Source organism: Notechis scutatus, chromosome 10, assembly GCF_049901735.1.
Source record: "Notechis scutatus isolate UNSWTSFEM ecotype Mainland chromosome 10, rNotScu1.2, whole genome shotgun sequence".
Taxonomy (NCBI): domain Eukaryota; kingdom Metazoa; phylum Chordata; class Lepidosauria; order Squamata; family Elapidae; genus Notechis; species Notechis scutatus.
The window spans coordinates 5,396,765-5,422,335 of NC_142018.1; the positions used below are offsets into that span (position 1 = coordinate 5,396,765).

Below are 25,571 nucleotides of genomic sequence, written 5' to 3' on the forward strand. Positions count from 1 at the left end.
CCCTAGCGGACTGAAAATGGAGCATATCCTGATATACCATTAAATGTGCATTTATCAAACTTTAAAAAGTAAGTTACAGTGAAACAAAGCCATTTCATTCAAGTTGCCAAGCCAGGAGCCTTTTTCATTAACCTAAATATCAACGGTTGGTTTTGTTGCTGGGTTCACACACATCATACGTGAAACAAAGTCTGCTCTGGAGCACAGGGGAGGTGGAAGATCCAGATCCAGATAATCAGAGTTGGAAGGGACCTTGTAGGTCATCTAGTCCAACCCCCCGCCTAAGTAGGAGACCCTACACCAGTGATCCCCAACCTTTTTACGCGGCCCGGTACCGGCATCAGCTGGGCGCCGCCATCTTTTTGATGAAAAAGTGCTTCCGGTGACCTCACCGGAAGCACTTTTTCATCAAAAAGATGGCGGCGCCAGTTCCCTTTGAGCTTTCCGGGTAGAAATGGCTCTACCCGGAAAAGCTCACAGCTGGCGCCGCCATCTTTTGATGAAACGTGCTTCTGGTGAGCTTTCTACCAGAAAAGCTCACCAGAAGCACTTTTCATCAAAAAGATGGCGCCGCAAGCCAGCGGCCCGGTAGGACTTGTTCCGCGGACGGTGCACGGTCCGTGGACCGGTGTTGGGGACCCTGCCCTACACCATTTCTGACAAATGGCAGTCCAGTCTCTTCTTGGAAGTCTCCAGTGATGATGCTCCCACAACTTTTGAGGGCAACTTCTGTTCCATGGGTTGATTGTTCTCACTGTCAAAAAGTTTCTCCTTATTTTCAGGTTGAATCTCTCTCCTTGATCAGTTTCCATCCATTATTCCTTGTCTGGCCTTTGGGTGCTTTGGAGAATAGCTTGACCCCCTTCTCCTCTCTGGGGCAGCCCCTCAAATACTGGAAGGCTGCTCTCCTGTCTCCCCTGGTCCTTCTCTTTCCTAGACTAGCCAGGCCCAGTTCCTATAACAGTTCATCATATGTTTTAGTTTCCAGTCTCTGGGAAGAGATCTGCTCCACCCTCAGGATCTCCTTATATGGCATGACCACCCAGGAGATTACTTGAGCAAAGCCAGGATTTTTCGTGGTCTTTTTGAAGGGTGTCTGAGATTTTGCCTAGTCTATTCTAGATCCTCTACTAAGGTGTTGGAGTGTTTCTTATCTCAAAATGTGGGGAAATGAGATGGTTCTTATATTAAAGATCATGGTCGGAGGTCCAGTGGGAGCATCCATATTATGACAAAGGATCAAAACAATTTAGGGCATGCTCTTACACAAGACTATTACTGTCCAAACGCAGGGGGGCTGGCCAGGCCCCAAGTGAAACCTTTAATTCAGCATTTATAAAAGTTGGGTGTGTTTCTCTGCAGATCTTCCCCCTGAGAGGAATAAGTGGAAGCTTAAAGGTAACAAAATAAACACATATGTAACGAATTATTTACAGGACACTAGATAATGTTTTAGGCAACGAAAAAACATTATTTCATCTTGACCCCAGAATTCCCACAGCCCATTTTAGGGATATCGTCAAAGTGGAAAACAAGCAGAATTCTAGATTGTATTCAAGGAGAGATTTTCTCAGTTGGTATTTTCCAGATGTGTGAGATTTCAGTCTCCTATTTCTTTCTTTCAGTAAGTATGACTGAAGGCTGTGATGATGCAAAGACAATGGTAATCCATCTGAACGACTCCCAATCAAAAAAGATAAGACCACAGTCTCAGTTGGGACACCACATTTGAACCACTTAATTCTGTTAACAGTCAAAAAAATAACTAGGGATTCATAATTTGGTAAGAAAATAGTTACATGCCAGGGGCCCAGATTGAAATCTAAAACTCTTCTAAAAATGATTATACAAATCTTTCTTGGCATGTTTATATTGTTTTCTTGGCAATGGCACAATGGCAGTTTGCCTCCTGGTTTGTTTTTGCCTTCTCAGTCTAGCCTACAGCCCTTTTTCCCTAGAGCAGAATTTTTCAATCTTGGCATCATTAAGATGCGAGGACTTCAAATCCCAAAACTGAATTCTGGAAACGAAAGTCCATACGTCTCAAAGTTGCCAAGGTTGAAAAAACACCTCCCAATCCACGCCAAGCCAGTCGCCTCCTACTTAGCATCCAAACCCAACTTAGGGCAGCCTAGGAGAGGCCGTCTTTCCTTGCTAACTTCACCCACACGATGGCTAGAAGAGAACATCAGGATGGAAGAGGCATCCTGAGCAAAGAGATGACCAGGCACCAATCATCCAATTATGAAGTATATGGATTCTATTTGGTCTTGTCCTCGTCAGTCTAAGACTGGTATCAAGAAGAACGTTGGGACAGTGGAGTCCAAACACTGATCTCGATTCTTCATTTTGAAAAAAAGTTGAGTCTGATGTACAAATGCAGTAGAAATGCAGTCCTGGTGACGTGTTATTATAGGAGGAAAAATTCTTCATAGAAAATGTCACACTAGCTTGTGATTTGATCTTTCAGGTCAGGATTCCAGGATCCCAGCAGCCTCACCAGTTTAGCATGCCGGGAACTGCAATCCAGTACTGTTAGGGATAACATTGTTTTACCTTAACTGTTTTGGGTAAAGATAATAAAATGATGAATCATGGTTTGTCACATAAAGTGTATGTGACTTTAAGCTAAAGGAATGTAATTAAGGGTGCAGCTGTAAAAGTACTATATAAGCAGCAAGGCACTCTGGCTCTTACTGGCTGGCTTATTGAAGACTGCGTTCTTGCTGGATTGGGGAGGAGAAGAAGTGTTAGATTACTTTGAAGATATTTCTCAACGGAGAGAAGATAAGTTTTGGACAGATTTATTATATGTGTACTGACACTGGCTATTCGACACGGACTTTGCAATTAGAGTATCCTCGACAAGACTTGACTGAAATTGATATATGACTAATGGACCGTTACATTTGACTATGCTATAATTCTTAAATGGAATAAACTATATTCTTGATAGCACAAGCGTATCAGTATTTTTACTGCGTGTTAACTAGAAAACTTATCTCACACATTTACCTGTCTTCCTATCTGACTTCGCTGCACGTTCTGTTTAGTTTGTTTTCCTCGACACCCGTTGGGGAATCCAGGCTTAACAAATACCACGCAGGGAAGCTCTAGGTTCCCCTTCATGTTCTCAGGTGGTGAAAATGCCCCAATTGTTAACCTGGAGAAAACCAAGACTTTTTTTTTTTCTTAGAGGGGCAAGTTCTAAGCAGCTCAAAAACAGATTTCCTATAGGAGGGGAATGGATTTGCCACAAATTTAATAATTCAGTTTTGGCTACAATTCTAAACTCACCTCTTTGGGTGTAAGCATAGCAACTGAATGGGGTTATTTGGGCAGACAACCCAACCACTATAGAAGCACCCACCAAGTGTATTTCTGCCTCTCTCCATCACTTACCCATAGGATGTTTTCTGTAATTGTAGGTCTGTTTCCACATTCATGGTTTTAAATCTTAAATTATGAATCGCTATGATTACAATAAATTAATAAGCCACCTGCAATATATAAAGACATTTTATTGCTAATAAAGCTCTTTAAAGTCCCCCCTCTTTTGCCTACATTAGTAGGACCTTATTCTTTCTGAAGAAAGTTGAATCATAATATCTCTCATTTTAAAAATAATATATATATATATATATATGTACGTATGTATGAAATAAATAAATATATAAAATAAATACAATATACACTTTATAAATAGATTTGTCCTTATGAACAGTATTGTGTTTACATCATAAAAATGCTCGTTCTTTGACCTCACCTCCTCCTCTTTACTATCAGACTCCAACGGAAGGAAATGCACAGGTCCAAGTGTGTGCTTGCACAAATAAAGCCACATTCACACACACCTTCCTGAGGAGCCAGACATCCAATAGATTTGGATTCTCCACTTTACTACCAGGCAAGTCCCCGAGTTCTCAAGATTTCAGATCACCAACATCTGGCAAGTTGCAAAGAGCTAGTTTAGCAAGCAAACTTTCCAAGCTTTTCAGCAGAATGCAAATCATTTCTGAATTCTTCTGTGCCTGGTTCCATGGCTTAGGATCAATGTGGCTGGTGGTTGTCGAATGCAATCTCTTCTGCTCAGGGTGTTCTGTTTCCTCTTCCTAGCCCACCAAATTGAACATGTAATTAGAAAGTGATCCTATATAGGGTTCCAGGCTCTGCCCAATCCTGTCGTGCTCCCTGCAGACGGAATCCATCCTTGTTACATCCTTCTTTGAAAGCCAAGAGGCTCCAGGCGAGGCCTTCTCTACGTGTTAAATAGGCTTGCAGAAGAGATGAAATGCGTAGGCTTATAGCGCTCCAGCAAAAACTTTGGAAATCCGACTGTGTGCATGTATGTATGTTGCACAATCATGTGGCTTCACCCTCTTATTTGTTCTGCAGGGAGTATCACCTGTAGCGCAGAAGGTCTCTATACACAGCAGGTATCTTAGCAGGATCTACCGGCCTGGGTAAAAAATGAGTAAATTTTTGGTGTCTCTTAGTCCTGAATCCTTCTCTGGGAGACCCATCTTTGTTCAAAGCAATGTAATACTGCCGTTCAGAGTCCGTGTGCTTGTAGAGGGTCGAGGCGTAGGTGTTATACCAGTTTTCTTCAAATTGTTCGCGGAAAACACACTCCCGTGTGAGCTTCTTCTGTGTGAGCAGGAGGTGGGAAGGAAAAAAAACACAAGAGACATGAAAAACAATCCTGATAGAGGAAGGGACAAAAAAATCCCCCTGACTCCACCCAAGGACGACTAGTAACTACGATTGAGTGGCTTCTATCTTGCCCTCCTTCCTGCCAAGAGGATCAAGATGGAGGGTGACATTTTCTCTTGTTCACCAGAGCGTCTTGTATTAGGGCTGATCATTATATCTGTGCGATTGTTTATATTCTATTCCAACTTGTTTTATATTGGACATTGACCAAAATAGCCTGGCTCCCCTGAACAGATCCTGGCTTTTGCCCTGGGTGGATTGATTTCCACCCCCCACCCCCCTTTTTTTGTTTTGTTCTTCAGGACCCTTAAAAACAGGAGGGTGGATGTGGTGTCATTTGCCTTCAGACTCTCACGATATAAACAGGTGCTTGTTGCCTTCTTGAAATGTAAAGTTGGGGCTGCAGGTGGGATGTGAACCTCATGTCCTAGTCCTGCTCTCAGCATAAACCTTAGGATTTATTCTCCGCCATTTGCCAACTCAACACTAAAACATGGGACATCAGAGCAAGGCAAAGGAAGGAGCAGGCAACCTCAGACCTCACTACTCCACCTGACCTTCTAGAGCAGGCGTGGTCTCTGCTGAATGGGTGGGAGTCAAATTCCATCCCTCCAGGGCATGGCCATCCATGGGCCAGAAGAGAGAGAAGCTCCAGAGGAACCTTGGAAATGGATGCTCAGTAATACCCTTCTTGGCTAGGTCAGGGCTGGTGTTCCTTAGGACCAGAAGGCACCAACAAAAATGAGAAGGTGGACATGACCTCCACCAAAGCAATATATTTCACGTTACTTGAAAGAGACCTGGACAGATCAGTGGGAAGCCTCATCTGGAGAAGCCATGTCAAAGGGTCCCTTGTTGGGAGGAAAGGAAGCTGAGGTGGTTTCTCGACTGAGCAAGCCTGCGCCGAGGGGAGGACTGAGGATCAGACACCACCCCCAACTTGGCACCCTGTTAATCTCTCCTGCCAAAAGATACCCCAGAAGGAGCAGGAGGGAGATGGGGACGATGCTTGCTCACAGTCAAGGGGCCAAATGTCTTTGGGTTGTTAATTTCTCTTGTTTTGAAGCCGTGTGACCCTCGGGGGCACAGGGGCGGTAGCGGTTGCCACTAATGCTGTAATACCCAAGTGGGAAGGCTCGTTTTAGGCCCTTTTGGGTTAGGGTGGGGCATTTCTGTAGTGGGTTCCCCTAAACCCTCCAAAGCAAAATAAAACAATGAACTGATTTACGTTGGTGGCTGGGTTTTTAAGAAGAAAGGGATGCTACTCAAAGAGAGTTAGTTAGAACTTTTGGCTAAACTGTAATTTCGTGATTTAGACCTTATACTATTTGTGAATTTACTGGTGTTATAACTTCAGACAGACATTTAACATAGTTTACGGTATTATCTGGACACGTGTCTCTTTGTCTGATGATTCCTTATTTCACTATGTGAAGGCTTGTAAATATAGCAATAAACTGTTCCAATTTGTCTGAATTTAAGTTATTGACAGCCAATTTAATTCCCACTTAATTCGGTTAATATGTTCTATGCAGGTACAAATACTGTCTGCATTCCTCTGAAATTCAAATTTTTTTTTTTTGCTGGAGGCATGTTGGAGATGGCATTTATGCTCTCATGAACCCCCCATTTGCTACCGAAGTTCCCTGTGGAAGATCCTTCTTGGACTAGGAAGCTCCCTCAATTAGCACCTTTCTCCCCACAGTACTTTCATGGGAAGATGCGGCTCAAAGTCCTGCCTTTCAGACAAGGTGAGACTGAAAGGAGTTACATCATCTCCATTGTAGCTCCGGACCTTTGCAGTTCAGTCTGGAATTCTTGTTTGCAATTTTAATCTTGGTTTTTGCTATCTATTCCCTTTCTCCTTGCCTGCAGCTCATGGCTCTTGCCAGGGCCATAAGCACACCAGCTGTCCTATCGCTTAGAATCCAGGTACTCATCCAAAGGCCCAACAGATCAAGGTCATTTATGGAAGGTCATTCTGAATTACATCAAATTCTGATAAAGTCAGAAGGTTGTAGGAATTACACTTACCGATCCATAGAGCTCTCCTCTCTCATTCATTCCAAGATAAAGGCCAGAATCCACTCCACGGATACTAACCAGTCCTACAGCCAAACTTATAAACTCCAAAATTCCTTTAAAAAGATTTTAAAAAAACCCAGAGTTACTATACTTGAAGAATGAAAAAGGGAGAAAAAAACTTCAATCTTCTTGAGCAACAAAAACTTTCCAAGCTGTATCTCCTTGGAGATCTTACAGACCCAGCCCTCCTCAAGGGTGTGGGCACAGTCCTTTCATCTGGAAAACCTTTTATATGCAAAGAAGGAAGGGGGCACCACGGAGGTCTGCAATGCATTCAACTCCTTGACATTCAAGAAATGATCAATCCCATTTGCACCAGGCTTGGCAGGCACTAGTCTGAGCATTCAAGCAAACATCAGGGGGTGGGGGGGCCTGAGTATTTGAAGAAATGAAACCTAGGACAGAGCCAGGCTAACATATACACTCTTGTACAAACCTATCCCTAGATAACCAGACCCTCAAATTACAAATCAAAATGAAAAAAGTGCCACTCACGGATAAGCCAACCTGCAATTTTCAGGATGTTTTGATTTAAAAAATTGAGATTTGGCATATTTGCTGATATAAATGTGAATATATACTGAAACTGAAGCATTCTACCCAGCTCTCTTTTCAGCAGTAAAATACAAAAGAGAAGCCATGGATCTCTTCACCGGAGGAAATATCTACCGTTCGGTCTACTACCCTGTTCCTCCAACCCTGTTTGTAGACTACTGAAAAAGCCCTGACCTTACAGACAGTAGAGAATCTCAACCCAGGAACGAAATGACTAAACTTTGAGTTAAGAAATGAGTTTGCCATCATGTCAAGGGCCAATAAAGAACACCTGACTGTGAAAGCATCTAACTATATCAAGGGAAGCTCATCATGGGCCAACTCCAGAAAAATTGGCAAAGGAGATGATTGCTCAAACAGTAAAACGAGGAAGCATCCATTTATTTGTAGAGCTTCCAGGATGTCCAGCCTTTCTTGAGACCATCATTAGATTTACATTCCCACCTTCCTTTTGCAAGCTCCGAGTACTACTTGGAAGGGCTTAATAATGCAAAATACTTCAGGAGATATACGACAAGGCTTTCCAATTCATGATGCAATCCCAAGAATCCTTGCGCAAACAAGGACACCATCAGGCTAAATGCATCCTTGGCAAGTGAGAGAATCCTAGAATTATCAGGACAGGAAGAGACCGTGTGAATCATCGCCCAACCCCCTGCAGGTGTGGCATCCCTTATTCTGACCTCATTCCAAAGCACCCTTTTGACTTTAAACCAGGGGTGTCCAACCTTGGCAATTTTAAGACTTGTGGACTTCAACTCCCAGAGTTCCTCAGCCAGCTTTGCTGGCTGAGGAACTCTGGGAATTGAAGTCCACAAGTCTTAAAAGTTGCCAAGGTTGGACACCCCTGCTTTAAACCCTGACTGCCCTTGCCTTGCTGTCTCGGAACAGCTCCGATACCTGAGTTGTCTTGTTTCACAGAGAGATCTCCTGTCTTTCAACAAGCGTGTTGAAAGCTTTGTGTTTGTGGGCCCACTAGAAAGCAGAGCTGAACGTCACCTCTGAAGGCATGAAGGAACTTGGGGGGCACAAGGAAATGTCCACATAGTACCTTGTCTCCAGTTCTGGCAGCCCCTGCACCTGGTCCACAAAGAGCCCACCTGAAAGGCAGTTTCAAAATCCTATCCTGGCACTGTAGGATACGTTGACAATGTGCGATCCTGGGGAAAGGTGCAGCTGCTTTAAGGAGCTGTGGATGGATGGGGCGGCCTCTGTTCCTTTGTGCTCTGAAGCACTCCTTGGCTTCTGAAACTGAAGCACTGCGGAGTCCAACTCCTGAAGAGCTGGACTTCCCTACCTTCTATCAAACCTGGCTGCTCTTGCGGGACTGAACAGCATCACCTTAACCCATATCGGATGGTGCCCAGAGAAGGAGCCCCAAGCCTGCTCCCTCAATTGCTGAGAGCATTTTCGGATTGTTTCTGAAAAGTTTTCCTTCAAGAAACCTATACAAGCACAAACACACACACACATCCATCCATCCAATTTCCGCATCCATCCATCCATCCATCCATCCAATTTCTTCTCCATTTTTCCTGAAATTGTTCTGGGCAATGTTGATCTATTCAGCCTGTATTGTAACTTGCTTCAAGTTTTGGGGAGGTTCTGAAGGTCCTAATCCAAATCCACTGAGAAATCGGAGTCGGCCTCATTCATTGCCAACCTCGCTGACTGCAGCGGCTGCAGATCCCGATGGGAGAATGTCACACCCACAAGAGGCTTCAGGTGAGGAAAACGGGAGTCCCCTTTTTTTGCAGTCCAAAAAGCTCCAGCCGGGGACTGAGATGGGGTGACCAAAGCTCTTCACCTGGTTGGACATCAAAAACAGGCCGAGCTTCAACAGCACCATCACGGCCGCCATCTTGACTTTTTTGACCACACCCTGCAGACACCCTGGAGGCCAGGGGCTGACTCCCAGGGGTTTGCAGCATTGGACAGCCAAATTGAGTCAGCTTGGGGGCCTCTGGGAGCTTTGGTTCTCTCGCTTTTGCAGCTCTGGGCGTGGCTGTTGGGCGAGGATCAAGAATCCACTTTCTCGGGGTTTCAAAGGCAGCGGGTGACTGAACGGGGTTTGTTTTCCAGCCCTCCTGGCTCTTTCCTCCTGCATTTCTGCCTTGGAGCCGCTCCAGATTGGCTTCTGGAATTCCTGAGGCCTGGAAAGCCCGAATCTCTCCCAGCTTCCCCCACAGCTGCCAGGCATTGTCCTGGCACGAAGACAATCGCTTTGTGACGACTTTCGGCCGGCCGGCCGCTTGCACCTGTCTCTTCTCCTCGTAGTAGGAGCCGGGAGGGGGAGGCCCTGGCTGGGGGGCTCCTGAACAAGCTGAAGGTTGTACTCAGATCTGCAGAGCTAAACTTTCAACACCCATCCCCCACCCAACAGCTGCTTGGAAACAGGTGCACAGGGGCTGCATATTAACGCAGGGTGTGGGGGGGGCTTGTTGGAGGGGAGAATCTTCCCAGCCGCAGAGGGGCTGCAGGAGAAAAGAGGAACTCAAACACAGGGTCCCATAGCCCCCCACCCCCAAGGATCAGGACTAAAGCAATCTCAGAAATTCTCGTCCCAAGCAAGAACCTGGGCTCTCAGGCAAAAAGAGGGAATCCAGACCAGCCCTGGCGGCAAAGCCCCTTCTGTGCACGGAAGAGAAGCTCAAGGCAGCATGAGCAACATGGATACACAAGCACACACACACACACACACACACACACACACACACCAAACGTGTTCCCAGAAACTTGCTCCTCTGTTTCAAAGCCCCTCCTCACCAGCCGCCTCGATCCCCCGCTGCCTTTGAAGGCCTGCCAGGAGAAAGGCACGGCGGAGGGGACTTCCAGCCCCCGTTTTTATTCTCCGTGCTGAGTCCACACAGGAGCTCATCTTGGCCAAAGCACCTCCTTGCTCAGCGCTCATTTCTGGTGTCAACTCTCCAGGTGAGCTCAGCTTCAGCCTTTCTCTTCACAGAATGGAGAGCCTCGCAGGGCCGTTGTATGTTTATGCATTGTGGCGTTACAAGGCAGAGACACGTAACTGCTGCCAAACCACCTGGCCCGCTTCTGCTTCCACCACCACCACCGCTTGAAGTTCCCTGAGAGGACTTGCCCAGAGACAACCAAGCGTCCCATCTTTTCACTTGGGTTTTGGGACCTTCCCTCCACTTCCCCCTCCAGGAGAGCCAACTCTGCCCTCCAACAATGGGGCAAGGGTGGCCACCAGAAAGGCCACAATAAGAAGAGGGCAACTTCACCCCAGCTTCTATCTTCTCAGTCTGTCTCCTGTCCAAGCAACAATTACCCATTTCAAAGATCTGCCCATCATTAATATTTTGGGGACAGCTTCTTCCTGGTTTTCTAACACAATCAGCCTGTCCTGCATTCAGTTAAAAAACATTTGCTCAAAAAAAGCCTGCATTAACTAGCAACAGAAACTTTCTGTTTAAAACATGGATGGGGGAAAAAAAAAACCCAGGAGGGCTGCAATGCACATTTCCCCGAGCTCCTTCCAAAGAGGGCAACTCATGGCTGCCATGTTTCCAACTATGGCACATTATCTCCCACTGCAGAAGCTGGGACTGGCCAGAGGATAATGTGGCTTAGCGGCCCCAGAAAAGATTCACTGGCCACAGACCTCGGGTTCAATGGCTGCCTTCTTGGAGAGGTTGGGAAAAACAGCGTCTGAATCCCTGCAGAGCTTTGGCAGTCCCTGATCTGACCGAGACAGAGCCCAAAAATATAGGGAGTCCTCAACTTATGACAGGGCGTTCAGCAATATTCAAAATGGCAACGGACCTCCCTGGGGATACCTGTAAGTTCTAATGGTCACCTCCCCTCCTTCCCAGTCACATGACTGCACTTGGGTTTTTGGCAACTGGCCTGCATTTACGGCCATTTGTAATGTTCCACAGTTATGTGACCATGTTTTACAACAGTTTTGCCAAAAGCCATTGTTTAACAGATTAACAGAGTTGGAAGGGACTTTGTAGGTCATCTAGTCCACCACCCACCCCCACCCAATCAGGAGACCCTACACCATTTCTGACAGGTGGCAGTCTGGTCTCTTCTTGAAAGCTTCCAAGGATGCTGCTCCCACAACTTTTGAGGGCAACTTCTGTTCCATCGGTTGATTGTTCTCACTGTCAGAAAGTTTCTCCTTATTTCCAGGTTGAATCTCCCCTTGTTCAGTTTCCATCCATTATTCCTTGTCTGGCCTTTGGATGCTTGGAGAATAGCTTGACCCCTTCCTCCTCTCTGTGGCTGCCCCTCAAATACTGGAAGGCTGCTCTCCTGTCTCCCCTGGTCCTTCTCTTCACTAGACTAGCCAGGCCCAGTTCCTGCAAGCGTTCTTCATATGTTTTAGCAAACCTAGTTCACTTAAAGTGGTGTTTACTTCACAACTGTTGCAGTGACTTTATGGCCACTGCTTCGTTTAACAAGCACCACAAAAAAAGGTCGTAAAATTGGGTCAGTCACATGGGTGACCTGATTTATAACTGTCATGAGTTATGACCGTGAGGGGTAGGTTCCATTGCAGTCATAACTTGAGGAGTACCTATAATTTTCTCTCATTATTAGTTCCTTCTTTTCCCACTTGCCTTCTTTTCAGGGTAGCTGCCCCCTCTGCCTCTCAAGGAAACGCTCCCACCTGTGCAGGATGGCATTCCTTGACCACCTGCAGGAGGTGTCGCCACAGCCCCTTCCCACCGAGGCTTCCATTAGACTGGCAGTATTCAAAAGAACCGAAGGATTCCCCGAGAACCTGAGAGTTTGTGTTCACAGGATAGGAAATGCAGGATTGCAACGTAACTGTAACATTCTTTTGCATTGCATGAAAAGGTACATTAATGGCTTCCTCACTGGTTTTTCATGCTGAGAAGGGGTTGCTTGGGTAGCTCAAGTTTGAAGACCATATAGATAATCCTGAATAGATTTTGTTTCCAAGCTGTTCTGGAGCTGTTCTATTTTAAAATAGCAGAATTTACACCTGGATTGCAATCAACTACATAATGTTGTCTTGTTGACAAGATCAGAGCAGCGTCACAATCTGAGACGCTCATCTGAGTGCAGCGAATCTCTTGGAATGAGGCTGCCTGGAAACGAGACATTCACGCCTCTTCCTTAACAGTTGCAACTGGTGTTCAATCCGTTCAGGTTGGCGCTAATGTCCTGCACACAGTTGGGGGCTGCACAGAAATCCTGCACCCCCCCTGCTGGGAGAACGGATTAAGAATCGGGCTCGCTTGGTGGACCCTTCCGCCATTGGGATCTAGCCATTGAGAAGGCATTCTGTGGGGCTCGTTTTCCCCCACAACCCCTAAGGTTTCCAACCTATATGCAGATGCCTCCCAAGAACATCTCCAGAACACCAACCAGAAAAAAAATCAACGAGAGCCAGTTTGGTCCAGTGGTTAAGCCACTAGGCTAGAAAGCAAGAACCTATGAGTTCAAGTCCTGCCTTGGCCATGAAAGCTGACCAGGTGACCTTGGGCCAGTCACTCTCTCTTTGCCCACCCACCCGCACAGGGTGGTTGTTCTGGGGAAAATAGGAGGTAGACGGTGTGTTGGATATGTTCACCCCCTTGAAAAAAAAAAACTATAATGATGAGGTATAAATAGACAAAATCATGGCAGAAAAACTCCATTAAGGCAGCTTGGCCACCATTTCCCTTCCAATAGAGAGGAAGTTAGCAGTAGTCAGATCACACCTAGCATTTCTAGACATTGCAAGCAAGAACGTTAGTACATTGGAGCACGTCAGAGGAGAGTAAGCCAGATGAAACGGGGCCTGGGAGGAAAAGCGGGAGAGGAACAGAGAGAGGTTGGGTATGAATGAAGAAGAGCAGACTCTGGGGAGCCTCCTTCAAGGGCCTGAAAGGCTGAGATGGAGACGGAAGGGCAGAATTGTTCAGAGCTGTTCCTGAGATGGGACCAGAGACAAGGGCGGTTGGCCTCCTTCAAATGCTCCTCGTGATCTTTCCCTAAACTAACGCTGCTCAATCACGGAACAGGCTGCCTTGGACAATGGCAGGGGCTGCTTTACAGGAGGGGCTTGGGGAGACACAGCCAGGGGGTCTCTGCATTGGTGGGGTTGGTGTCCAGGGCCCCTTCCGATCCTTCCAGCCTACATAACCACTTGGTTAGAAAATGATGCGCCAGCAGCACCCAGGTGACGCCCGGGTGACTCCATGTACCAAACCCTCTGGGATAAATGCTCCCTTGAGAGACACATCGAAGTCACATATGCAGCTATGTAGAGCCACCATCTGCAGTTATATTCCTCAATTTCAGCAACTTTAAAATCGCTGGACTCGAGCTTCTAGAAATCCTCAGCTGGGGGGCTTCAAGAATGGCGGGTTTCAGCTCCTAGAGTTCCATTCTGGCCGGGAAGTTCTGGGAGCTGCACTCCAGCCGTGGCAAAGAGAGACGCTGGCCCATGGGGCAGCTTCTAGAGGGCCCTCTTGCTGGGTGCTGGCTTGGCCAGCCTTCTCCTCCGGCCCAGAAAGCCAGAGGGCCAAAGGCCTTTTCCCCTCTCGGTCCAACAGGGCCTGCTTGATCCTCCCCTCAGGAGCAGCTGGCTGGAGACCGACCTGCCCTGCAGTGCAGGATGAAGGCCTAATCCGGCTTCAGCATGAGGAGAAAAGGCCTCATCCATAAACAGGAGCAGCCAAAATGCTTGTTTTGAGCAGACTCAGCCTCCTCTCCAACTCGTCCTGCTAGCCCGATCAGCAATTCCCTGTAAGACTCTTCCTTCTCCTCCCCCTCCTTCCACATAGTTACAATCTGTCCGTCTCCACAGAGAATCTGAACCCAGAACTGGGCAGCAACCAAGCCTAAAGGCCCAGCTGGGTGTCTCTGAGCCGCTTTCCTGGCTGGAGGGTCCCTTCCCAGGCGGCACCGTTGCCTAGGCTAACACCTGACCTACTTCCTTTCCTTAACAGATGGCTGGATCCAGGAAAGGCAAGGCAGATGGCAAGGCTTTAGCCAATCTCCTCTGAATTGTTTTGTCTGCCACCCATCCCAGTGGGAAAACTCCTTCAGGGTCAAGGGGAAGTTAGCCTGGCGGCGGGAAACATCTGGCTTAGGCTTTTCTCCAGTTCAAACCATCCCTTCCGATTCCCCAACGGGAGCCTAAAGGTTTTCTTGGACAAGGAAAGGGGAGACAATCTTCCCCTTGTTGACTCTCCCAAGGCTGCCATTTTGTAAGTGGGCCCATAACGCTCTCCCCAAGTGCCAATCACACCCATTGACCTGCCCCCCCAACGTTCTGGGTCTCTGTTCTTTAAAGACAAGACGGCGTTATCCGAAACCAAGCTTCCTCTGAGGTAGAATGAAGAGCTACGGAAGTTCCGTCTTGTGGTCTGGTCTCCCTTGCTTGGCCTACGAGAAAACCCAGAAGGAACACCTGGAGTCTTTTCTGCAACGAATCCTCTTCCTTTGATCTACTCAAGGGGGCTGGGGGAGAGCAGAGGAGGCCGGCCTGCCCGGCTCCTTCTGCCCGGCTGGGTCCTCAGGCGACTTGCCCGGCTCTTCCTCCGATTAGGAGAGACCAGCCTCCCTGTGGGGGAAGCAGCAGCTCCGAATAGCCACCACGGTTTAAATCAGAAATGCAGACATTTCTCGGAGGGGGAGTTTCTTTCACAGCCTGCAGAAAACGGGCACGGCTGCCGCCTCCAAGCAAAGGGAAGGGAAAGCGACTGAAGGCTGGAGGGGAGCTGGGACCCTGGCCCCAACGCCTTGGTCTGGGGGTAAAGCCATCGCCTGCCCCCCCCGCCTTTCTAGCTGCATTTGCTTAGGGCTGCAGATAGGAACACTGGCTTCATCCCTCAAGGCCTGGTGAAAGCCGGCCTGGGTGGCTCGGTTTGTGCGCCCAGCCAGCTCAAGTCAGCCAAGGAGCCTCCGGGGCCTCCCTCACCCGCTCCTTCCTCCAGGCCTCCCCCAACACCAAAAGTGCCCCCCGCCCCCTGGAACAAGGCGAGGCAAGGCGGCCCCCGGGAAGCCCGGCCGAGGGGAAATGGGGCCCTCCGGAGCCTTTCCCTCCTCTTAGCGGCCAGCCGTTGCTCTGCGGGGCTTTCCTGCTCGGGAGCTGCCGAGCGAGCGAGAAGCGGGTCAAAGCGTCCCAACTTCCCTCCACAGCAGCCGAACCCACCTGGCCGCCAGGAGGGGAAACGCTGCGCCACAAACTCCCTTCGGAGCCGCCCACCTCAGGCGCAGCGGCGGCTCTTGGAGCTGCCACCAAACAGGCCGAGTCGCCGGGCGGGGAGGCCGAAGCCACCTGGCCCTCGGAAACCGCCGGGCAGGCGCGAGGCCGGGAGCCGTCAGGGCCGCTCGCTCGGCGGCCTCGGGCAGCTGCTGCTGCCGGCGCTTTCCGGCCCTTCTGCCTTCCCGGCAGCCCCGCGCGCCACACCCGGGACAACCGCTGCCCCCCCGAAGCGCTTGGAGGCCTGCAAGCGAAGCGCCCGAGGGGGCCGCGGCGGCCGAGGGAGCCCGCGCCCGCCTTCCGCTCTGCCGCCTTCTCCAGGCGGCTGCGACCTCCGAAGCTCCCCAGGCGAGAGAAGCGCCGCGCTGCGCCCCGCTCGGCGTCCGCCCCGTCCCTTCCCGCAGCACCTGCCGCTGCTTCTCCGGCTCCCGGGCGAGCCTCGCAAAGGCCGCCAAGGAGCTCCGGGAGCCGCGCCTGGCCCGCCCGACGGGAGGCGGAGGGTCCTCGGAAAGGTCGCCGGGCGGGGGACTCACCGAAGCGGCTGTGGTCCTGCCGGGTGCCGCGCACGGTGCCGTTGGGGAAGAGCTCCAGGTGGAAGCCCATCCGGCAGTAGAGCTGCCGCCGGCGCAGGATGCCCTTCAGGTGGGCGAAGTCGGTGGGCGAGCCCCGTTGCAGCCGGCCCTCGATCTGCCCCAGCCGCTCCGTCAGGAAGCCCGGCGAGTCGGCCAGCGGCGCCGCCCCGAGGGAGCCCGGGAAGCCGTGCAGCTCCAGGGAGCCCAGGAAGCCGCCCACCTCGCCCATGGAGGCGCTCAGGCGGCCCGCGACGGCGCGCCTCCCCGGCCCGGCCCCGGCCCGCCTGACCGCCCGCGCCCGGCATCGCGCTCGCTCTGCCCGGCGGCCCAGCCGGAGGGGCCCTTATATCGCCCGCCCCGCCCGGCGCCGCCCCGCCGCGGGAGAAGGGGAGGGAGGGAGGGGGCTGCCGGCCGGGAGGGGGCGGAGGGCGGGCGGGGGAGCCGTCGAAGCGCTTCGGCCTTGGGCACAGCCCCGCCGCGGCCCATCAGCCACGCCGGGGCGGGGGTCGGGCCGGGCCGCGTTGGGCTCGCCTGCTGCGGCCGGGCGGTGCGAGGGGGCGCCGAGGCTCGTCCTGGCTCTGCCCCCCCGGGAGCCCAGCAGCCCGCAGGGAGCCCGGGGCGGCGGCGGGGACCCTTTGCCGAGGGGCTCCCGGGCGAGGCCGAGCCGGCAAGGTGGGCGCGGCGCTGTTCCCGGCTCGGCCACCAGGCGCCGCTGTCGCTCAAGGCTCGCCCGCCCCGTCAGCCTGGCCGCGGGCCGGTGGGTTGCGGGGCGGCGAAGCTCCGCGTGTTGGGGGCCGGGGGCTCAGCGCAGGCGGGGAGGAGGCCCCAGGGAGCCTCGGCTGGGGCTGCACGTTGGGGCGTCCCGATGGGTGCGCAAATGGCCCCCAAGCGCCATCCTGGCCAGGAGACGTTCTGCGGAAGGGGGGTTGCTCCGAATAAGCCCCCTGGTCTTCCCCCGAGCTGCCTGGGGCCTTTGGCTTGCCCCCCGCCCAAACGGAGGGGCTCCTTGGCTGCTGTCCCCCAACCTCCCCCTTCGCCCTATCTCCGCCTCGCCTCCTGCCCAGCCCCCCACTGCCCCCCCTCGCTTGCGACCAGACAGCCATCCGCGATGTGCTGCCTGGAACCAGCAAGTGCCGAGATGCCGCCTCCGCCTGGAGGGGGCTCAAAGGGGGCAGACCTGATTCCTGCCCTCCAGGACTCTCCCCTGGCCGGCTGGTCCTTCCCAATGCTTGCCCAGAGCATCTGGCAAATAACATCTGGATTTGCCCACCCCTAGGATAGGATAGGATAAAGAATAGGATAAAGCATGGAATTGAATGGAATAGAATTGCCAGAGAACAGAAGGGAAGGGAAGGGAAGGGAAGGGAAGGGAAGAGAAGAGAAGAGAAGAGAAGAGAAGAGAGATTTTTTTGGTCACTTTGAATGTACACTAATCAGGATACATTAAAATGAAATTTCATTGCATGCAGCTCTCAAAGGGTCACCTCTCCAATATACACTACATAAAGATGACAGAATAAACACAAAATGATGCACATACCCACCTATATATTCTATGACACAGAAACAACACAGTGTAATCCGGATGTTATACATTGTACATGGCGAGCAAAACGAATCTTGCAAGTTTACCAGACGGATGGCGCAAGGAACAAAATCCCTGTTACAGAATCTGGCGTCTTTCTCTGCCGTCTCTGCCACCCACAGCACCCAAAACCTGTGCCTGGATCAGTTTGTGCCACGTGCATGGAATATTAGCACAGTCTTGTAGATAACCCAGTTTGTTTGTTTTGTTTCGTATAGTGATCAATTGAGCACCTAAAAGCCATGCATTTTTTTTTCAGTTTTACCCTCAAATAACAAGGAGGAATAAGTTCTAATGGTTGGTTATCTCTTATTGATGCTCCCACAGAAAAAAAAAGTACGGTAACATGAATTGTTCCGCTGAAGGTGGATGTAGCTGTCCCTGCAAAAATAACTCCATCCGATGTGAGAAGCAAGACTGAAGTACCATGGTAGCTCAGTACTTGTCGGGCGATGTACTTGTCGCCCATGGCCTTTCATTTTATCATCATACATTTCCCCCCCGACTTTGGGTCCCTTTCCCCTTGCTGTTTCCATTCTCTGCCAGCCAACATCTTGCTGAGCAAGTGGCAGTAATCTCCAATCTCCTCTTTCTCTTTGTGCTTCTAAATTGTATAACAAATGTCCGTCTTCTCAGGCCAGTTCTAAGTAAATCTACCCTCTGTTTAGAAGCAGCTCTTCCAGCATGTGTGGAAACAATGAATAAATCTGCCAAGCGTGCCTTACATTTCGGGAGATTTCTTGCAAAAAAAAACTGCAAGCTTCAACAACTTCAATTTATACTTTAATTTTATAATTTTTTTGTTTTCTCTTTTTAAATATTTCTTTTTCTTAGACATATTTCTTAAATCTTTAATATTTACAGTAGAAAAACAATCTTTGGTAAAAGAAAAAAAGAAATATATAATTGATATAAGTAATGTAAAATTATAAATTACTGTTTAATTTTATATTTAAAATTATTTAAAAGAAGAAAGAGAAAATAATGGAGCAAGTAAAAATGCAAAGTTGCAGAACACCGAAATTTCTTCTGTAAAACAGTTTGAGCAAGAAAATTTTAAATTTTAATCTGGAAATGAAATATAAAAGCCATGAACTGTAAAATGCCATTAAAAAGACACTAAAATAAGTAATTACTTGATAAAATCACAGTCATGCCTAAGGACAGCAAAGCAGAACAAAAGGAAAAGCCAAAATCTCTGAATGTCTCAGTATAAAAGAGTAAATTAAAAGGAAGGAAAACGATCGCAGCCCCTCCCCCAACCACAACCCCCCCCCCCGTCCCCCGTCCCTTTTAAGGATCGCCTGTATAGAAGCTCAACTTGGGTAAGGGGATTATTCTGGGCTTGCAGTTGTTATCTGAACATTCATCCTCACATTTGCTGTGATGAGAAACATATTTTGGCTGTCCAGCATGGGGGGAAGTGGGGAATAGATTTATACAAGTAGAAATTCAAAAATTGCCAGAGGAATGACAATGCGAATTAAGGAATCCTCCAAATTTACAGCTGAGCAATCAAAGTTGGATGTTTGGGGTGATTGATAATGGAGAGAGTTGGATGACTCAAATCAATTTTTATGTGGTCAAACTAGTCTGACCTTTTATGTAAGTGTTTCGCAAATCTTTTTGATTTACAGGGGCCAAATTATTGCAGTTTGGAATTTTAATTTAGTTTTAGCTCTCTCCTCTAACTTTTGGATGCCAAAGTTCTCAACTAAGTTGGTCAGGAACCTATTCGATCTCCCATTTGATGCAGAGTTTGTCTCCCAGTTGATGTCAGGGTAGATAAAGTCCCCCATTACTACTGTGGTCTGTTTCCTGCATACATTTGTTAACCGACCAGCAAAAAGTTCATCTATTTCCTCTGCTTGATTGGGTGGCTTGCAATACAGGTAGTCCTTGACTTACAGCAGTTCATTTAGTGAATGTTTGAAGTTGTGATTCCTGCCACCCCTTGGGGCCCCTCCGGTCCTCACCACAAACGCCCCAACCCCATTGGCTGGGGCAGAGAAGGGGGTGGCCGGTGCCTGTCCTGTCCCAAGCCCTGCTCCCACGGTCAGTGACTTCCCTGATGCTGTTCTCCACATCTCCATCCCTATGAAACTCTCCTGCCGCTGCTCTACCAAAGGACCGCAGCTTGTGGTCAGGGGCTTCCACCCTACCAGCTCTTCCCAATCTGCAGCCCTCCTTCCATTTGCTCCCCCAAGTCACTGCAACCCTCCCCCCATGGGATCAGGGGAATTCCACTTTAGCTGCCTTCCCCACACTGTTCTCCCTTTGGGTTTGGGGACAAGGTAGAAGGATCCTGCCATGGCTCTCTCTTCCCACACCACCAGCAGCTGCTCTGACTTCTGGGCCCTCCGCTTGGACTACATCCCCACCGGCTGCACTCTGGAGTCCACCTGGGCCATTGCTGGTGTTTCCCAGGGAGGGCTGCTCCAGGCTTCACCGCAGCATCAACTTTCTTCTCGGTTTCTGACATGGCTACGTTAAAAGCTCTCTCAGAGGCATCTGAATAGGCTGCATTAAAAGTAGAGCTGGTTTAACGCCAATGGTCCGAGAAGCGAACCCAACAAAAGGAACTCTCTGGGTCTTTGATTTCCCCCAAAGTACATCTTTATTGAATACACCATCTTGGAACTGAAGAAGCGAAACCAGCTCTGCCTTTCCCGCGTGAAAGCTTGCTTAGTTAAACAATAGATTCGCTTTCTCCCGCCCCTCAAGTGTTCACATTGTCCAGTAGTAGAACTTCTTTTTGTTATGGGAAAAGTCCTCTATCGAGCACCTGCAGTAGTGACCTTGGCATTTTGCAGGCTCTCATGGTCCGTGAATGACATCTTGGCAACCTGCCTCCTCCCTACACATTCCACCCCCTTTTCATTGGCAAGTTGAAGAAGAAGAAGACAATAAGCGATTCACACTTGACATTCTCTTCCCCATAGAGTTGAATCTCCTATCACCAAGACTTGCCTTTTTTTCCCTCAGGAAAGTCTGGGCTACTTTTCCTCCTTTCACAGGAGCACCTGGTGAGGCCTCTTTCCAGATGCCTTCATGCTTCCTTCCAGGGGGAGGCTGTGAAGTCAGTTGCTCAGCTCCAGAGAGGCTGGGCCAGACAGCTGGGCCTTGTACTTGGTTGCTCTTTTCTTCCCATGAGTGACATGCTTCCATCGGTCTTCCTGTAAAGGCTCATATGCATATAAATACACACAAAAGCTATACGAATATAAAAAAATCATTTTTAGCAATAAAGACTGGGATAATATAGCAACAGAGAAAAGTCAGAGTCAACAAAGAATATCACACACTGATTTTTCTATCATTTGGTAGAACTTTATCTTTCACTGACATTCCCATTATTGCACACCTATTTGCACATCTAAATTCTGGATTCATTTAATAATGCAATCTTTGCCTTACTCTTAGTTTTTCACCAGTAATTTATACAGGAGCCTTAGCAGCTTTTCTAAGTTACATACAGTATTATAAGATCTTCAAATTCAGTCAAATCTCTTTGTTCTCTTTGTTTCTGCAATTCTTTAAATACTCTGCTCCTTACATGAAGATACTAATGACCATGTGGACTGCACCTCATGTGTATGTTGGGAGAGGCAACCTCATATATGCACAAAGATGGAAATACTAATTCCCACAGTGGAAGTGTGGGTGCTGAAGGCACTGCAGTAAACGGAGTGGCAAAATTGACTGTTCATTTCTTCTTGGAAACCACTTCTGGACTTTTTGCTCAAAACTGAAAAAGAATTGAAACTCTGATTATGGATTTTGATGACTACAGAAAGAACTTTGTTATAGAAATGGCTTTAGATTTTGGGAAATATAAAGCCAATGGTTGAGGGTTTTTTTAAAAAATTGTACTGCACTGAAAAATGTCAGGTCAACACTTTTCCCCTCTTTTTTGCAGTTTTTTTCTTAGTTTTCTAACTTTTTTTTGTTCCATTTTATAATGACATTTAATAAAGAAACATATAAAAATGTTAAGCCCCCTAAATAAGGTTCTGTGTTGCAAGAATGGGGTGGACAGAGAGAAAAATCTAACTTTACCAAAACCTGGGTATGAATTAAACAAAAAGCAACTCATTTCTAACTGATGTATTTTTACAATATATTATAAAATATTGTGGAGATCTTTCAACTAAAAGACAGTGGATACATCTAAATAAATAGATTATGATAAGACAAAGCAAGTACTCAAATTTTGATAAATCAGACTTACTCAAGTACGTTAGGAAAGGAAAATGTAGCCAAATAGATCAGTGTATTTGCCAGTAGGAAAATATACAGGTCAAAAGAAGCACTAGTAAACATCAGACAGCACCTTGGACAGTTCCCAACTGTCTCCCTAATTGCAAAAAAATGTCTCAGCAAAGGACAGGTGGCTTCATTTGAAGGTTTGGGAAAGGTGGAACAGAATTAAAAAGTTGGAAGGGGCTTTTGAGGTTTTCTAGTCCAGCCTTATACTTTTCCAGACAAATGGCTGCCTGATCTCTTTGTGAGAACCTCCAGTGATGGAGCGCCACAACTTCTGAAAGCCATTCCACTAATTAATTGTTCTCACTGTCAGGACATTTCTTCTTAATTCTAGGCGAATCTCTTTTTGATGATCTTCCATTCATTACTTCTTGTCCTGTCCTAAGGTACAGAGAATAGGTTCACCCCCTCTTCTCTTTGGCAGGTCCTAAAGTATTGGAATTATTTATATCGTGAAGTTATAGTACCACTTTATAAGGCACTGATGAGACCACACTTGGAATACTCCATCCAATTCTGATCACCATGATCCAAAAATATGTTGAGATTCTAGAAAGAGTGCAGAGGAAAGCATCAAATATGATAACAGGTCTGGAGGCTAAACCATATGTTGATTGATTGAGGGAACTAGGTATGCCTAATTTAAGAAAGAAAGGGCTGGGGTGACATGACAGCGGTTTTCCAATATTTGATGGGTTGTTACAGAGAAGTGGGGCATCAACCTACTCTCCAAAGTGCCTGAGGGCAGGACATGAAGTAACAGGTGGAAGGTCATTAAAGAGAGATCCAACCTAGAAATAAGGAGAACTTTCCTGAGAGTACAAACAATGAATCTGAAGAATGGCTTACCTCCAGAAGCTGTTGGTGCTCCATTGTTGGAAATTTTCAGAGAGAGACTAGACAGCCATTTGTCCAGAATGATAGAGGGTTTCCTGCTTGAGCCAGAAGATGGACTAGATCTCCATGATCCCTTCCAATCCTTTTATTCTGTGTCACCCCTGATCCTTTTCTTCATTAGACTAGATGCATCTATCTCCGGCAATAGTTCATACGGTTTAGCCTCCTGTGCCCTGTGAGGCCACACCTGGAATACTACATCCATTTCTGGTTGCTATGGTACAAAAAAGATGCTGAGGCCCTAGAAAGATTGCAGAGAAGAGCAACTAATATGGCAAAGAATCTGCAGAATAAATTGTATGAGGAATGATAATGGAGCTAGGTACATTGAGCTTAATGAACAGAAGGCTTGGGAGGGACATGATAGCCATCTTCCAATACTCGAAGGGCTGTCACAGGGAAGAGAGGGGTGACTTGTTTTCCAAAGCACCAGAGGCAGGACAAGAAGCACACAGGAATTCTAGAAGTTGAAGATTATCCATCTTAAAGACTGCTGGCTGAGGAATTCTGGGAATTGAACTCCACCCACCTTAAAATATCGTAGTTTGAAAACTCTGGAGTGAACCTGGTTGGGGCCATTTTGGAGGCTTCAGGGTTGCTATACTGCGAAGAAGGGATAGGGAGGGGAAACACTTAGATGGGTGTTGGGGGTTGTAGCCAAAACAAAATAGTTTCCTGTGGGAACCAAGGACATTCCAATAGGTGGCTGGGGAGAGGAGGAGTCTGGTTACCATGTGACCAGCTAGCACCTTGATTGGACAATGTGACTGATTGTTTGTGGAAAGAGGGAACTTTAATTGTTCGATTGGATGAAAACTGGGAACTTTTAGAGTCAGTTTTCATCAGCTTGTCCCAATATGATACCTCCAATTAAGTTGTTTTTGGGGGAACTAGTCTACCTCAGAGTTCTGCTTTCTATGGAGTTATTACTTGGAACCCTGACATGGGATTTTAAACTTTGCAATAGCCCAGGGAGCTTTATCCTCAGATATGTCTATGGAGATTCTCAGTCATGTAGGTCATAGTTGTCCCAAAGGTGCTTTTGAAAGAGGCAACTGGACTTTCTTCAAAACGTTTGAAGACCTTTTGCTTCTCATCCAAGAAGCTTCTTCATCTCTGACTGGATGGTCGGGAATGGAAGGATTTATATTCCTTGCAGACAGCTGGTCATTTGCATCTTTTAGAGGGTGATCGAGGCCACTTGGAGGTTGATCTGCATCATTAGGTTCAAAAATAGATGTGGAACCTTCTTGGAACTGTTGAAAGGACCCTATTGTAGACTGGAGATAGATGGTGTCTATCCCTCCCCCTCTGTTGAGAAGGGCTTTTCGGTTTTGACATGGATGGCCTCAGATACTTCCAAAATACTGCACTCTGTTAAATAGCTTGTAGGTTTCTCTGCTCCGTCCCTCTGATTCTGGGCACAAGGGCAGTTGCAGTCAACCAATCTGTCAGTTGAAGCATGGAATTTCTTCGTTAAAAAGTGGGGAGATACTAGGTATAAAGGGGAGGCAAAGGTTGGGAGCCTTTTCCGACATTTTCCTATGCCAATTGTGGTGCTGCTGAAATTAGATCCATTCCATTTTTCAGTCTGGTTTCACATCAGGCAGACCATTGCTGGCATCGGGGGTCCATCTAGTGATGGAGAAGAATCAGGTTGCTCAACAAACAGCCCCAGTTGGCTGTTGATTTGTGTGAGGGGTGCTTTAAGCATGAAAGAAAACACGGGGCACATAGTTTTACATTGCCACGTAGACCTCATCTCCTTTAGGAAACGAGTGTCTCTTTTACTGGGAAAGTTTCTGGGATCCTTACATGAATTCTGTGTCACCTGGCACTTACTGGATCAAAAGACAAACATTCTCACAATGGGGCCCTATTTGGTGTGGGTGTCTGCAGAAAAACATCCACCCATTTAGGCAAGCCATTAGGTTTAAAACCTTCCTCCTTAAACATGTTTAACCATGTACAATGTATGCATTACTCGGTTGGTCGACGAACAAAATAAAGATATGATTTGTCGGGGATTAATTATTGTATAAACCAAACATGAGGACAAAAATTTGTTTTTTTAAGATCCCTCTTACTGAAGTAACAGAAGTGTATTTTCTTAACTGGTGGTCCAGCATAATAAAGTTTTATTAGTAGAAGTAAAGAAAACAAGAAAAATGCCTTCCACAAACTCAGGTTCAAGTCTCTTCTTTGTCATGGGAGATCATTGAATGCCTTTAGGCCAGGAACTGTCTCCCAACCCAACTTACCTCTCTGGCTTCTTGTTGGGAGTAGGGAGTATTTTACTTCATAGAGGATGGATGGGATATGAATCAAGGAATAAATAAGGCGAACAAATCAACAAAAGGACAGCCACTCTGCACATTTAAAGGGAAAGATGAGCATTAGTAGAATGATTGAGTTGTGCCAAAGATCCCCACTGCACAGAAAATACAAATTTACTCCTTGTACAATCTGGAGAGGCCAACTAGCCTCATCACAGGTGAACCTTCAGCTCTCCTGGCTTCTTGGTGTTGGGCACTTCATATAAATTTAGGGCCACCAATCCTCAAAAGTTGTCAAGGAAAACATATCACACCTCCCCACCTCTCACTGAAAAAGCTAGATTAAAAACGGTTTTGAAAGGCCTCCTTAAATGCCATATTAATTCCCATCTTTTTGACTGATGATTATCCCAGAGCTAAGCATGACTAGT

The 25,571-nt window shown here is 47.8% G+C and overlaps 1 protein-coding gene across 3 annotated transcripts; it reads right to left on the reverse strand.

The window, feature by feature from the left end:
• Positions 1-639: 639 nt before the first annotated feature.
• Positions 640-16,434, reverse strand: FGF16 (fibroblast growth factor 16). Of its 3 annotated transcripts, XR_015750708.1 has the most exons (5): positions 16,078-16,431; positions 6,748-6,851; positions 3,767-4,647; positions 3,403-3,500; positions 640-1,371 (listed from the first exon to the last, which is right to left on the reverse strand). XR_015750708.1 is itself a non-coding variant. In XM_026684911.2 (3 exons), the coding sequence occupies exons 1-3, from the start codon at positions 16,343-16,345 to the stop codon at positions 4,402-4,404; spliced, it is 618 nt and encodes a 205-aa protein (XP_026540696.1). In that variant the 5' UTR covers positions 16,346-16,434; the 3' UTR covers positions 3,504-4,401. The 3 variants fall into 3 exon arrangements, 2 of the variants coding, with proteins under 2 accessions (XP_026540696.1, XP_087828138.1); XM_026684911.2 differs by lacking the exons at positions 640-1,371; positions 3,403-3,500 and having other exon boundaries at positions 3,504-4,647; positions 16,078-16,434; XM_087972012.1 differs by lacking the exons at positions 640-1,371; positions 3,403-3,500 and having other exon boundaries at positions 3,504-4,644; positions 16,078-16,432.
• Positions 16,435-25,571: the final 9,137 nt, after the last annotated feature.

Coding starts and splice junctions, on each gene's coding strand:
- FGF16 (XM_026684911.2), bottom strand. CDS start 16,345: ATGGGCGAGGTGGGCGGCTTCCTGGGCTCCCTGGAGCTGCACGGCTTC. Junction 6,852..16,077: donor GCAGGACCACAGCCGCTTCG/GTGAGTCCCCCG, acceptor ATCTTTTTAAAG/GAATTTTGGAGTTTATAAGT. Junction 4,648..6,747: donor GAGGAGAGCTCTATGGATCG/GTAAGTGTAATT, acceptor CTGCTCACACAG/AAGAAGCTCACACGGGAGTG.